The sequence below is a fragment of the Lupinus angustifolius genome, chromosome LG16 (assembly GCF_001865875.1).
Source record: "Lupinus angustifolius cultivar Tanjil chromosome LG16, LupAngTanjil_v1.0, whole genome shotgun sequence".
Classification (NCBI taxonomy): Eukaryota; Viridiplantae; Streptophyta; class Magnoliopsida; order Fabales; family Fabaceae; genus Lupinus; species Lupinus angustifolius.
This window is the reverse complement of record NC_032024.1, coordinates 4,104,125-4,120,967: the sequence shown is the minus strand read 5'-3', so window position 1 is coordinate 4,120,967 and position 16,843 is coordinate 4,104,125. Positions and strand designations below refer to the sequence as shown.

General features: G+C 31.7%; 1 protein-coding gene across 1 annotated transcript; it reads right to left on the bottom strand.

The window, feature by feature from the left end:
* LOC109330087 (dihydroxy-acid dehydratase, chloroplastic) lies at positions 2,468-9,590 on the bottom strand. Its single transcript, XM_019564105.1, has 14 exons — positions 9,023-9,590; positions 8,067-8,138; positions 7,817-7,864; positions 7,254-7,408; positions 6,980-7,174; positions 6,791-6,902; positions 6,596-6,665; positions 6,450-6,508; positions 6,229-6,352; positions 6,056-6,126; positions 4,942-5,043; positions 4,651-4,731; positions 3,563-3,721; positions 2,468-2,794 (listed from the first exon to the last, which is right to left on the bottom strand). The coding sequence occupies exons 1-14, from the start codon at positions 9,539-9,541 to the stop codon at positions 2,744-2,746; spliced, it is 1,818 nt and encodes a 605-aa protein (XP_019419650.1). The 5' UTR covers positions 9,542-9,590; the 3' UTR covers positions 2,468-2,743.

Here is a 16,843-nt window from a genome sequence, read left to right as displayed (position 1 = left end):
AGCAATTTGGTTAATATAATATACACTGATCTTTGCCAAGTTGCAAACCCCAAAATATATTCTTCTATGAATTTGAACTGCAGCTTTTCATGATGAAAATTTCTTATTTTCTCTTAGCCTAAAAATATATATATTATTCTTTGTATGTAACAGATGAACTTTTGTAATTGTTAAAGTTGATTCGGCAAGATGATTCTAGGGGTATATGAGATAATTGTGTAGAATTGTATGGAAATGATCAAAATAAAAAGCAGCTATAAGGCTCTACGGGTATTATTCTCGTAGCTAAATAATGAGTAAATATTAATGTTTTATAGAGAGATAATTTATTAGATAAAAATGCCAGTTCGAGAATCTCGAGAAAATGTATCACTCAAATTGAGCATACAAGTTCATGGATAGATTACTTGTTTCCAACGGTGTCTCTTTCCCTATCTCAAGCCAATAATATATTATCACGTGGATAAAATAAAAATTTTAAAAACAAAAAGTAAAAAAGTTGAATCCTCTGATTGGCTTGTGACATAAAATGAAACACCATTTAGAACATACAATCTCCAACCACATGTTCAGATCGCTATCTAGATGTCTGCTTTGTTTATGTATATCACAGTTGAGATTTGGCTGTGTCAAATTAACTGCTTTATATTGCAAGTGACAAATATTTTCACCAAAGAAAACTATTGTGTGATGAGGTATAGTCTTAGCAATATATGTATTTGTAAATAATAGAAGTCACTTATAATAATGTTGTGAGGACCAGATAGGATAGTCCGACCATTCCGATTGCTGATCGAACTTAAAAATGATGGTAGTTTTAATCTTAATTGAATGAGGAGATGAACCACTTTGAATCGGATAAATTCCGTTCCAACCATATTAAATTTAGTTAAATTGGAATAACTCGGAAAGTGAAATGGACAATTAACTTAAAATTAAAAAAATGGAACATTATTCAAATATACTTTGGTCCAAAAAAGATAGAAAAATATTATTACTTTAATATAATTATACATAATTATTAATCAGATATGGAATTATCAAGTTCAATCGAATAATTTAACTATTTAAACCGACTAAATTAATACAAGAACTATTCTAGTTTAATGTTTAGCTCGAGTTTCATAATATTGGTTAGTAGTTAGAGTTTGTTGAGCTGTTTATATATAAATACATCCAATATATTCCTATGACTACACTACATCACACAGCTTGACCATCTTCCTTCTTTCCTGTGCTTGCTGCACAACTGGATGAGCTACGTTTTCAAAAAATTTAGTCACAATGGACAGGATGATGAAGTGTAGTTACTGTCAGTCATACCAAAGGGATTTTCCTGAAAGATCAATACTAGATTGAAGTTTTTTATAGGTGTTCCTATACCAATTGAGGTGTAGTATTGGTGGGTCAATGGATCTGTGTGAACAGGAAGGGTGATGAAACCGGACTTGGAGAAACTATTTGATGCAGAGAGGAAGGATGAAACTGATAAATGGAGGAAAGAAAGGAGGTGGAAGAAAAAATTGAGGCTAGAATTAGTGTACATTGTGAACTATGTATGTTGAGTTCAGTCATTTCAGCTTGAAGATATCATGAAGGGTATCAAGTTACTTATAGATGCAATGTGAATTGATATTAAATAAAACGATATAGTACTAGTAAAGAAAAGTTGAAAATCTAATCATATACATAGCATTAGCTTATGTAAGATATAATTTATTTCATTTAGTATTAATTTTCAACTAATTTTTTTGTTATTATCCTTTTATCTTTGATAAGGGATGTACTTATATAATAAAGTGTATGAGACTCAATCTTATTCTAATATTTGTGCAATGCACCAAATATTTTCAAGTTCTTAAGAAACCTGTGTCTTCTCTCCAATCTTTCTGTAAGGATGGATCTGAGTTAGTCAATGCGACCATGACTCAATCTAACTCCTAGTACCCTTCCCACTATACTCATTCATTTATCTGGTGATTCTTTCCTTTTCTCATTCCACAGTTCTCTGTTTCAATTAATGAAATATACTATCAAATCATGCTTTATTAATGAAGGAAAGTGCAAAAAAAGGGTAGTATTGACCGCTGTGCTTGAAAATTTGTCATTTTGACTAAGCATCACGTGAGAATATTGCTAAGACTTTCACCACCATAGCCACAAAGACCATAAACACATTAGTACTAAAAACTCAGAAATCCCCATTTTCAAGTGCTATAGGCAGTCGAAGAGAAATTACAATTAGCTTGGAAAAATACAAGAATGTAATATCTATGCACTGTCAGTGTAAAGATTTATATACACTCATTACATCATTCACCATTGGATTACTTTTTGTTGAAGAATCAATGATATTAAATATGTGATAGTGTATCAAACTCATATAATGACAATGCATACATTTTTTCTCAAAGAACAATATATCCAAATACAAAATTAATGAATTCTTATTACATTTGATGCTTTATATTCAACCTCTGGCCTTCCATCATTGAAATTTTACCAAACATCAATACATCATTTCTTCACTAACTGAAGTAACATCTAATAAGGTCAAACAAAAAATACTATTCCAAGAGAAAATGAAGTCTCGAATAATATAGCAAAAAATAAGGATAAATCAAGTAATACATTGAGCTACGTAGACATGTGCCTTTTAAGCCGAAATGGTAATACCTCATTAAAAAGGCACTAAGGGATATAATCAGTTTTTGCTCTGCAAGCCACCCAAAACTTGTCACCTCTATTCGTCTGTTACACATCCGCTAGAAGCTGATTTCACATTTTTAATATACTGCATGCAGAAAAACAAGATATAAGCTTCAAGACACAGGAAAAAATTATTACCAACAATTTTGTAGATCAGATTTCGTTATCAACAAAGGTGCAGTTGTGGGTATCTTATTTATTTCGTTAAAATACAAGTATACTCGTCGTTTGGTCGACATAGCCGACTCGGTAATTAAGGCTGATTGTTGTTGTGTTTTATGACCCCAGGACCTAGAGTTGTTCAGCCACATTTATCATTCCAGGATTCCTTAGATTTGTTGCAAGTTTTATAAGTTTGACAACTGCGTAGATATACCAACTTAAATCAGCTAAAAATGCCATGTTGTCCTTTCCATCAAAACATCATTAAAATTTCTCTGAATATGTTATGAATGTATAATCTATGGGGTCTGTTTGCGAGTTTATTTTTAAGGGGGAGGGAAAGGGAGGGCTTGAGAGTCATCTCCGAAATGTATTTCATGGCTCTAAAGTCTTTCCTTCCCTCGATTGCCCTCCAATAACCAATTGGTAAACAAACCCTAGAGAGATGAGAATGAACCCTCTCACAACTTGGAGAACTAAGGCAGTATTCTTTGAACTACATAAGGAACAAATCCTGAAAACAGCCTCTCCGCTTGTTGGGGGAAGGCTACACTCCCCAAACCCCACTAAGTGGGAGCCTAGTGCACTATGCCGCCCTTTATTATATATAAGGAACAAAAAGTAACAGACAGTTCGAAAAACATTATATGTGCTCTCTATTTTTGCCCACAAGAAGCTTTAGGTTATGTACCTTGTACAAAACTCCTCGGGTAGCTTTGTATGGAGGAGCAGACCATCTCTTCCTGCGTGCTTCCAACTCCTCATCTGTCAACAAAACATCAATTCTCCTCTTCTCACAGTCAATGTTGATAACATCTCCATTTTGAATCAATCCAATTGGACCACCTTCCTGTAACATCAATGAAGCCATTCAACATATTATTCGTCTGCTACAAGAAACTGTTTCAGACCTTGGTTATCTTAACAGACAAAATACATCAACATTTCCCAGAAGAAACAAAATAAAAGCATGCCAAGTCATCAACTATTCATCATGTTAAAGCATAAACGCAATTATATTGCAGACATCTTTTAATTTCTTAGCTCTAAGCTTAGCTTCTCCATAAGGTAATCTTCTTTTCTAGTAAGAGGGGTAAAGTAGCACGTAACTCCAATTACCAATTGAGCATCAGTGCATTATCCTCAGCAGTAACAACTTGGAATGTTATCCTAACGCCTACTACAAATAGCTTGAGCATTAGAAATTGCCTTCAAGTGAATTTGCAAAATATTTTTTAATACCAAAATAATTTTCACACAGCATTCAATTGAAATGTTTCCAATCTCACATACATACAGATCACAATTGTATATCTGAATGATTTTAGAAACGCATGGTAACAATTCTAAAAGTAGACAAGACATCATTAAAATCCCTTTAAAAAAATAGTGTCCACCATACCATTTAATGATGGCATTGGTGAGGCATATTTCTTTCTCACTTCAGTGTTATGTGTTAACTTATAGTATGTTCGCACGCTAACTCTATTGCTATGAATTTCAAAAGCAAGCCACCATTTTGGCCACTCCAGGTTATCAGATAAAAACCAAACCAGATCTTTCTTAGAACATAGAAAATAATTGTAACTCATGAGATGAAATAAAAATTTACATTGTAATTAATTTTGAAAAGGGAAAAACACAAACACACCGGGTATGGAGATGTTACATTGTATCAATTAAAGACAGGAATTGACTACCCAAAATTCATTTGACCAATTATCATACACTTCACATAGGATGCATCTGAATTTTATTAGTTTATTGTAGCATAGTCACCTGGGCTTCAGGGCATATGTGACCAACCACAAACCCGTGTGAACCTCCCGAAAATCTTCCATCAGTCAATAGAGCAACATCCTGCAGTATCGCAGATTGAAATGGTTAAAAAAGGGTATTCCAGTTACAATAATATAAAAACATGTAACCATTTATGTTTACTGAGATCATATCACAAACTAAACCTGGTACAGTGACAGTACTGTGAAAGGGTAGCAATTCAAACCAAATTAATAGTCAAATTGGGCAGAACGGTATTACAAACTAACAGAATAAACTAGGTGATACTACCTTTCCAAGACCTGCACCCATTATTGCACTAGTTGGTGTTAACATCTCAGGCATGCCCGGACCACCCTTAGGTCCCTCTCCCCTGATTACAACCACTTTCCCCTGAAAGGTGAAATATCATATGGAAGATATTAGATAAGGTTTTCACTTTAGCTCCAATGAGTATGGTTATAATTATATCCATGAAAAACTGAACCCAGTACAGTGACAGTACTGTGAAAGGGTAGCAATTGAAACCAAATTCAGAATGAATATAGCTCCAAAGAAAACATTAGGTGCAACAAGCACCAGAATCAAAAGAATATTTGCAAACAGACTACTGAAACACCAACAGCTAAAATTTATGCAATAACTTGACACAAGCACATGAAACCAGAGTGATTGAATTTACTTGATTATAATAAATAGCAAATTCGAATTTATATCCAACCAAATTGAACTCTAGCAATATTATTCTACAATTTCAATTGAAAAAAGGTTCAAACATGTGCCTTGCATGGTCAAATTATACTGATATTGGATAATTTTATGTGGCTTCTGTAGGAACATGAATTAATTTTAGAAGGTTTTTTTGAGTTATTTTGGGTAGCATTGATATATAGATTAAGGACCTGCTATGTGAAAAACAAGATAAAACTGAACTGAAAAATATTATCTCAAGGCATTTTGAAATTGTCCTTCTTAATACCATAGTTTCTACCCACCAGTTTCTAGGCACTTCGTTACAAAAATAGCCAACTCCTTTCTCATTCCTTTTGAGCTTCCATCCAGTGTCATTATGATTTTGATTATCCAAGTTAGATCTAAAAAAATTAATTTAATATAGGTCGGAAGCTATTTAGAGGGCGATCTTGGCGCAACAATAAAGTTGCTTAGTGACCATAAGGTCATTGGTTCAAATCATGAAAACAGCCTCTCCGTTTGTGGGGATAAGGTTGCGTACATCTACACTCCCCAGACTTCACTAAGTGGGAACCTCGTGCACTAGACCTCTCTTTCTTATAGGTTCAGGAGCTAATTAAAGTTTTCATAACAAGTTCAGTTCTTGATCATTCATTCATTAGCACTAGCACTAGCACTAGCCCCTTGAGTTGAGTTAAATAGAAAGAAATACCTTAAAACTCTGAGGATCCTCTGAAATGGCTGCAATCATTGCCTCCTCTCCTTCAAAAACAAATGCTGGGCCTGTAAAAGGGTCCTTGTTATTAATAGGTTGTGGTATGAACAATTATAATTTGAGCAAAGATATTTTTTAGAACTTCAACAAAAGGGAGAAAGAAAGTTCACCAGAGAAGTACAGCCCCTCTTTTCCAGTAATTTTAGCGACAGAGCCCTGTGGTGCAACATTCCCATATAGTATTTGAAGGTGTGCTGTCTTCTTGATGGGATTTTCTATTGGCCTTATTATGTCCTGCGTCCATATCAAAGAAAAATTGTAGCCTGTCAAGAGAACTTATTGACAGTCAATCAATGGCAACACTCTAAAATTAAACAGAATATGATCACACCTGTCCTTTAGACAAAGGAGGGAAAAGTTCTGCATTTTCAGCTAGTGTCTTCCCAGTGACTGGAGAGGAGGTATATCTATGTTAGCAATTTGTATATTTTTAGCAACAGAATTTTCTATTTTTAACACATGGAGAAGTAGCCAAACCAGTCAAGCAGTCCCCATCTAGAAAGCCTTGTTCAAGAAGATAGCGGATAACGGCAGGAGTGCCTCCAATCTATAAAAAAATTCAAGACTAAGAATGATAGCAGAGCATAAACACCATAAGCACATGACCAGGAAAAATGAATAATAGAAGCAAGGGAAAGGCACAATTAATAAAGTTAAACATCAAATGTGTACCTTATGAAGATCTTCCATGACATATTTTCCACTAGGCTTAAGATCTGCAAGAAAAGGAACCTCGTTGCTGACCTTCTGGAAATCATCTAGTGTCAATTCGATGCCGACAGACCTGCCAAATCCTTATATTAGCTTTCCTCTGAGAACTATTGTATATGAACAGGATCTCTGCGACCAAACATCACTTACTTGGCAATAGCAATAAAATGCAACACAGCGTTGGTAGACCCACCAAGTGCCATAACCATAACCATTGCGTTACGTAGTGATTTACGAGTGATAATATCTCGTGGCTTCACGTCCTTCTTCAATAACTCAAGAAGATATTTCCCAGCTAAACGACATTCATCCAACTTTAGTGGATCCTCAGCAGGTGTAGATGAGCTACATAAACAGATAATAGAGGTAATCCACATTCAAGAAAAGCCAACCATGGGAACTTTCATATGTGTACTTAACTTACCTATAGGGGAGAGACATTCCCATAGCTTCTATTGCAGAAGCCATGGTATTAGCAGTATACATTCCACCACAAGCCCCAGCACCAGGGCAAGAATTGCGGATAACATTTTGTCTGTGTTCATCACTAACTGATCCATTCACATATTCTCCATAAACCTGCGAGAGAACCAAAATTTAATAAAATGTGATTAACAAGAGTTGCATTACCTGGATAATATACTTCAAGTTTTGATATTCAAGGAAAACTCAATTCATATTATAGAATATAGTATTTCCTACATCAATATAAATACATTCTGGGTTTATTTCTTAAAAATAAAAGTCCATACTGAAGGAGAGATACAAAAACAGAAGATAGAACATCCTGTTTGACAATATAAAAGTTTCTCTTACAAGGAGGATCTCTTATTCTCCCTGTAGAGAAACTTTTGTAAAAGTCTCTCTGCTTTATCTTGACAAAACTTTTTTTATAAAATTCACCTTTGAATGAATACACAATAAAGGGAGAAATTAAGTGATAACAATAAGAGATGGGATGAGATCCACAGTTCAAACAGCAACTACCTGAAAAGCAGTCACTATGTCCAAACTCTTCCCCTGAAAATGACCAGGCTGAAAAAAAAGGCAATGGTAAAAATTAGAAAGATAAACAAAGATACCTGAATTAGTAGCATTCTTTAAAAAAAATTAAAAACCATCATTTTCAATAACGAAAAGCTTACTGAAGTTTTACATGAATAGCACATAACACTTACTGTTATCATGGAAATATATGAATTACACAATTAGAAGACAAAGCTAGATATACATGTACCTTTATAGTCCCACCATAAACCATAATACTTGGTCGGTTGAGCCGGCCCATTGCTATGATTGTACCTGGCATCTGTAAAAGTGTGAGATATATGACTCAAACAACAACAGCAACAATGCCTTAAATTCCACTAGGTGGGATCGGCTGAGATATATAATAATATAACTCAATTGCAATATATTCAAAATTTTATTCTGACCTCACCTTATAGTTGCCTTAATTACACCCAGCAACCTTTCAAGTTAAGAAAAACAGAGACCTCCTGAGATTTATATCATCCTAACTTACCCCTTGAGATTATATATTATAGTTAGACTTATCTGGTATCCCCTTGAAGTTTTATGCTGTCTTTACACAAATAACCTTATATAACAAAATATTCTAGATTTCAGACACAACACCCTTACAACCAATGTTATGAGATGTACCCTCAACATTGCATTTTTTTTGCAGTTACCCACACAACCTCAATTGCAGCCACATAGAAATTATCACCAATTCCATAAATGCAACATAACAACAACTCAGAACCTAGCTATGACACTTACACTTCAGTTGGCTAGACTTTACAATCTCAGAAGCTGTATGAACAAAGATCTTATGTGTTAAATCCTGGCCCGCGGCAACGAAAACATGACCCCCGTCAGTTAAAAAAATATAAACATTCATTGTTATTGTTGTTTTTCATTCATTATCATATAAACATTCATTGTTATTGTTGTTTTTCATTCATTATCACGAGGCGGGGGACAGGACTTGGAACATAACTTGGGACAACATATCTTTATTCGAAGCTATTTCTTGTAACTTTAAAAAAAAATCACTCTAACCAAAATCAATTATTTCCAAGTTTTAAACAAAATATTTTAAGAAATAAGATTGCGTGTAATTAAATAAAAAAAAGTTGAATGCATACTTAAAGAAAGGAGCAAAAGAGAGAGAGAGAGTGAAATTACATTTTTGTCACAACCAGGTATTGAAATATTTCCATCATACCACTGAGCACTCATAACAGTTTCAATACTATCAGCAATAATGTCACGTGACTGCAAGCTATAGCACATGCCTCTAGTCCCCATAGAAATAGCATCACTAACACCAATGGTGTTAAAACGGAACGGAATCATACCAGCTTCTTTAACACCTTCTTTAACTGCTTCAGAGAGTTGAAGAAGATGCATATTGCATGTGTTCCCTTCGTACCAGACAGAAGAGACACCGATTTGAGGCTTGGTCATGTCGTCATCGGAGAGACCGACGCCGTAGAGGACGGCCTGAGAAGCACCCTGGGATCTAGGTTCGGTGACGCGGGAACTGTATTTGTTGAGTTTAGGAGTTGTGGATTGGGAATCGGTGGTGGTGGTTGTGGTGGTGGAGGAGGAGGCTCTGATGGTGAAGGAGCGAGGAGGAGGAGATCGGAGAGAAGTGGTGGTGGTGGCGGGGAAGAATGTTTGTGAGAAGAGAGTGGAGTACATTGTGAACAGAAATGGAGAAGTGGCGCTGAGAGAGAAAGAAGTTAGGTTAGTGACGAGTCAAAACCCACTATAGTTTTATTTATACTTTTATTTGATGTTTACGATGTTCTATTATCATTCAAATTGGGTGCAGTTTTTGTCATTTCATATATAATTGTTATTGTTTGTGATTAGTCAAAAAATATATATTTAAATAAAAATTTAATTATTAAATATTTTTTTGATCAATCATAAAGTCATAACACATGAAATGACAGTAGATGTGCTCTCATCCAAATTATGAAAAATATTCGCTATTTGTACTGGTGTGTCATTAAATGTTTTTTTGATATAGGTCAAAGTTATTATTTTGAAGTGATGAGGAGAGAAAATAAAAATATGAAATTATGTAGAATAGGAGTGATATGTTAATGGAAGTGAATAAAAGAATATGTGGAAGTTTAATATGATATTACAAATGGCTAAAATTAAAATATAGAAATTATGTCAGGTCGTTTCTAAATAAATTGAATGAAATTTTATATGTTGAATTATGTGAATATTTTTTAGATGTATTTTGCATTTATATAGTAATAATAACACAACAGAGATGTAGAAATTATTACACTCAATTACCTGAATATCTCTTACGCATTTTTACCTTTATACAGTAGTATAGATAAAGTTGTGTACATTTAGTATTATAAAACTCGGCTCAAACTGACATGTCCGACTGGTTTAACCGTGAACTGAAAACTAATATGAGTATCTCATCTAACCAGTTTTGCATCAAATCGAGTTGACTTCGTTAATTTAACCCTAAAACTTGGTCAGACTGGTTGGACCGGCCGAGTCAATCAAATATATATTTTTTAAAACAATCAAATCGATGTCATTTTTCGGTGAAAAATCAAGTACTTTTAACTTATTTATAGTTATGTTTGTCATTTGTTGGATAACGTTATAACCAAATTTTCGTATTTAATGACATTTTTAACTTATTGTACGTTTTTGTTGCACTTAAAACATAATTCATATGTTGTTTGATGATATTTTCAACTTATGTCACTAAATTTTATTTGTTGATGGTTTAATTAGTATGCTAATGTATTAAATTTTGAGTATGCAATTATTAAATATTGTTGTGTAATAATATGAGTTTTTTAAATTTTTTAATATATACTGAGGTAACTAATCTAACCATTGATCCATTGGTTAGACCAATAATTTATTAACCTAATATTCTAACTGAGTCATTGACCGATTCGAGTTTAATATACATTATTTTCTACATATATATTAAGTGGTGGAAGCATTGTATATTAGATTGTGCCTTTTTATTTATTTATACCGTATCTTAGAAACGTACACATGCATTCTTTAACTATCAAACACTTGTTGTTTTTATTTTTTATTTTTCGAATTTTTTATTTTTAAATTCAGTCATAAACAATATTATTTTAGTCAAATTACATTTAGTTTTTATATTATTTGTTAAATTTTTAAGATATATGCATAATTTTGAACATCAAAATATTTAGAAGGTAAGAAGTAATTAATTTCATTTTATAAAAACTATATATATAATTATAATTATTATTCAGTGTCTGATATAAGAAAAATTATTTCAATTAAAAGTAGTATTGAAAATAATAAATACTATAAGAGTCAAAATATGATATATTGTGGAGACATATTCAAATAACTAGCATGTTGACAGCGACTACCGTGTCTGTCAACTCGCATTCTTATTGTTTGGGGATTAGATATACAATTTATATGTTATAAATGTCAAAATAGTAACATATAGTTGAGTATGTTCGTTCGAGTAATTAGTCAATCTTATTTTTTTAATTTGTGCATTAGACTAACTGGATGATTTGTAAAGTAGGTAGAGCATATAAATGATATAATTCAAAGCGAAATCATTCAAATAAATTTATCATATTTAGAACATGTGAAATTGTGATGAAATCAAATAGTTATCAATTGCATTCTTATTTTTTAGTAATGATTGTACATATTAGTAGATATTATAAATTGACAAATGATTTTTATTTGGTATGATGTAATTGAGAAACAATTGGGAGAGCATAAATTGATGTAGTGGAATAGTTGTGAGAGATAAATAACATAATGGTAATATGTTGAAGAAGAGTCTGGCCCTCTCCATTAATGGAGAGAGTAGTGCATGTGTATGATTATGACACATGACAATAACAAAAATTCAATGGTTCATATTTTTACTATTTTATAAATTATAATTTTAAAAAAATACCCCCTCTCACATTCTCAGTACTGGACTCTACAGTACTGGAGAGGAATCCTGTTCGTTGAAGAAGGCAATGTACTTGTCGTTAATTTTCAAGTAATGATTTGAATGTATGTTACTTTAGCTCTAATGGGAGAGAATTAAAGCAATTAGTTAAGAAAATTTTGACTGGATGATATGAAGGTAGGGAAGTATTTAGTAGTTATTTGTATAGAGTTTGTTACATCAAGTATCAGATAAGTTCTATATTAATATATAAAAGAAAAGTCGTTAAAAGATGATATTAAATTATTACATTTAAAGAAATTGATTTTTCAGTAAATTTGTTAATCTCGAAGTTAATATAAATTTTGTATTCCCACCTTATATAGAACAGATGCCTACAGGATCCTGATAGTCTCTAAATTATGATCGTAGTAATTAATAGTAGTGGTATTACTAAATTAATATAACTATAGCTTCTAATATTTAAGAAAATATGCACACATAGTAATAATGGTTTTTTATTAAACTTGGTGAAGAAATCATGTCCCGGAGAGTGCAAATGGTTCATGACTTCATACTAAACTGGAAACTAAGGGAATGCACTACTTACAAATTTGAAGGCTGAAATTGCAGTAAAAAGTGCATTACTAACAATGTATGTGGCTTACATTGTGGGATCCTTTGATAAGGATGTTGCCTGAAGTATTTGTTGCAATATATCTATAAGTTTTGATCTATTTTTGTTTTACCTATAGTGGTTTTTTAGTTTTTGGTAGTGCAGTATATGATTACATGTATGTTATATGATTACAGATCTATATTATTATGCCAGTGCAATATATGATTATATTTGGAAGCCTAATGCAGTATATGATTAAACAATCAATTTCCATCAGATTATTGGCTTACTCCATGACCATTAGTGTAATCATATAGTGACTTACTCCATGACCATTTGTGTAATGATGTACTGATACGTACATACTCAATCTGGATTAGTGTCAGTATATGTTAAAATAGACTATTGGAAACATGACAAAATTAGACTCACTTATTAAAACATGATACTAATGAGCTAAATGTTAAATGATTGAGAATAAGAAAATTTTCTTAGTCTTACATCATGTAAGGTTTTTTTATAATCACTCTAGGTAGGTAATGCAAGCTAAGTAGTACTGTTAAAATGAAATGTGAAGGTTTGTGACTATAATAGGAACTGCAATGAAGAGATCAAAGAAAAAAGTTTGATAGCCTAACTTGGGAGATAACGTTGGAGTTTGAAAAAAATCCCTTGCACCAGAGCAACAATTGTAAACCCAGAACATATGCCAACAAATACCACAGCAAGAGTATTTGATACTGCAGAATTGTACTTCAAGGATTCTGCCAATCCCAACAATACGCAAGAAAAATTGGTAGTTATCACTATAGCATTGAATCTAAAATATTTTAGGTATACATGATTTTATGTCACTAAGTGGGAGTCTCATATTTTATGTCATACAGTTTCAAGAGCATTTCAACTATAAAGAAAAATCACTTCATTAGATTCTTTCTTATTTCTACAAATGCATGATTGCTAACTGTTATGATGGTTGATTCAAGAATGCATATGTGCAAACTTAGCTATATAATTTTCACCTGATTTGTGGGGAAATGGTAGTTTACTAATGAGTCGAATCTGACTATAATCCAAGGATTACTATCTAGAGAGTTCAATGAAGGATTTAAAAGAATTTTGACAAAACAATTCTCTGTTTTTTGGTTGGTGCATAATAAGAAATTGTATTTTATCTTGCTTTTTGAATATCATATTTCGTGCAAATGTGATTATAAAATTGAAAAAATGTATCACATATAGATCATAACAGTCATCATGTCCCACATAAATATTATATCACAACTTTTGATGATCTTATTAGAGTCACCATTTCTTTATACAAATGAGCACATATAACCTTCAAGTAAGGATACAGTAAGAGCAATTTAGTGGTGAACGGTGAATAATTGATATGTTCTATCTTTTCATTGATACATTATGAAATTGTTACTCAATGTATTGAATTTATAAATTAGAAATGCTACCAAATCAAAAATGATATTATAAAATGCTTGTATTGCCCTCATATTTATTGGAAAACAAAATATGTATAATATCTTTATTATCAACTAAGTAGTAATAAAATAAAAATTACAAAGCTTGAAGTAGAAAATTTGAATTGGTAATGGTGAAGGTACCACTATAACCACACCAAACGCTAGGAAAAATGTGCATACCTCTACATATTTATGGTTGTTGTCTTTGCATGCAGCGAGTGAAGCATTACATCAAACATGTTTTGTGCACACTTTTCTTTATAAACTACATCAAAATAAAGAAATTAAAGATAAGAAATGGAAAAGGAAGAGGAGACTAAGAGAAAAAAGAAGCATAATATCAAAGAATAATGAATTACTTAACATATTCATCATAAATACACAATTCTAACAAATGTTCCACCAAATTAAACAGAGAGGATGAATTGAAGAAGTGGTTTTTAAAAATATTTACTGACAAAAGGATTAGCAATTATAATAATATTCATTCTTCATTAACAGAGAAGTAAAAATAGAGAAGAGAAAAAATGAACATTTGGTTTTGTTGTTTCCAACTCATTCTCCATCTCCATTTTTGGGTTTCCTCGTGGATGTGTCATCAACCATCAGCCTACAGAAAGAGAAAGAAGATAGAATGAAAGAGAATACATTTTGAAATAGGATAGATGAGATGTAACTGTCATTGAAAAATTAAAGAAAAGGAGATAAATTTTAGTTGTGGAGTTGTGAAAACTCTATGTCTCATTATTGAGGTATAGTTATTAGGAAGGGCAATTATGGGATATTAAAAATTACCCCATCTTGGCAGTTAAAAGATGTTTTCCCATTATAGATTAGTATAGAAGTATAGATATAATAGTTAATATTTCTTTATTATTTTTTGTTAGTTACAAAATATCAATAATTCAAATGAGATGTTTCATAAATTATTTTTATATTATATTGTAAAGAATAAAAAAATAATGAATATATATTGACTAATATATTATTTGAATGTGTCCTCATAATAAATTATGGAAGTTTGTGTAGATGCATAAAATGGATGAGTGATCCTAGAGAGTTTGAGCATAATTTATTCTTAATTTTTCAATATATTATCAATATTTTATTGGTTATATATATACTAGCGTGTCAACATACACTTCTTGTTTACTGACCCACATCCTTATTTTACAATATTAAGAATTAAATTTGTAATTTTTATTTTAGAGAATTAGAATGTTTTTTATTATATGTACGTCATGTTATAATTTTTGTATTTATTATAATATCCAACTTAAAGCGAGATGTATTAATTATAGTTATATGAGATAATACAATTTTACTTTAGAAATAAAAAAATATCATGGGCAAAATAGGAAAGTAGAATCGTCGTGGTAGTTATTTTAAGTTTTGGCTTTATATATACTAGCGTGTTGACAGTCACTATCGTGTCTGTCAACGCGCACTCTTATTGTTTGGGGATTAGATATACAATTTATATGTTATAAATGTCAAAATAGTAACATATAGTGGAGTACTAAATATAGTACAATTTGTATGATAGTTTTAAAAATTATACATAATGAATCAAATTTTGTTACACGTGTAAATGCTTATGTTACTTATAATAATATGTTTTTATTTGACTTCGTAATTATTTTATATTTGATGAAATATATTATATATGTATTATAAGTCATTTAATATTGATAATGTATATATTTTTGTCCAAATTTTTTATCCTATGAATTTCAATGTGCAATATAAGATTCGTTTGGGATGTCAATTTCAACATTTTGTTCCTCATGTCGTTAGCCATTCAAATTTGAAAAATTATCAACCATATGTCGTTAATCATAATTTTTATCAAGTTATTTGTATTATCTTACATATTGTGGTTCAGCTACTACATAAATATCATTTTTAGTAATGAATACAGCTAAATAAAATTACATCATAATATAAAAAGATGAATTTTTTACATACAACATAATGATTTATATTGAAAAAGAAATAACTGGAAAATTTACCTATAATCCAATCATGTATATTTTTTCATATTTTCATTACTCATTTAATTTTAGTTATAAATTGTAACGCCCCGAAAAATACTTCTTAAAAATATTGCGGAAAAATGGGTAAAATTTTTTTTTGAATAAAGAGATGTATAAAATTGTTTCCTTTTTAAAACCTTCCTTTTCCGGGACATCACTTTAAATAACTCGAATGCGGAAAATCAACTTATCGTTATCGAATGATAACTTAACCTGATTCACAATTTCCTGAATACATAATGCATATAATCAGATAAGTCATAATTAGTTCATACAAACTAAGTCAACAAAGGCGGAAACTACATCGCCACTAACATATACAAAATCCAAAAAGAATGGGCGAAAATATTAATCATCGCCAAAAGACACTAAACAAAGACATGAACAAACTGAAGCCGTTAGTGTTTCAAAAGTCACAAAAAGGTAAGCAACTCCTAGTGGCTAACTCGAAAGCTAGGGTACTGCCTCTTCCTCAATTCCTCATGCCCCTCCTGGAACATCACGGACGGGTAGCTCCAAATCCGAGCAAAATTGTCTGCCTGACGAGCACACGTCCGAAAAGCAAGCAATAGAAAAGAAGAGAAATAGAGAGAGTAAGACATCTAATGAACATAAATTCATTGACGGCGTGGACTTACTCAGAATATCACACTCAGACATAAAATATATTTAAACATATAATTCATCATTTATCACCAACATCATGAAGAAATTCATAACTTACCATTTATTTCAACATTACCAATATATCAAATAATATAATCAACATTATACTCATAATCAGATCACATACATAAATATAGGAATACACCATACTTGTAACTCGCATGTGGGAATTTACTTCCACAATTATAATGTATGCATGATATGTCATGATCATCCACCTTACACCAATATCCATCCAACATCCTAATCGGAAATAATCGAGAGTAC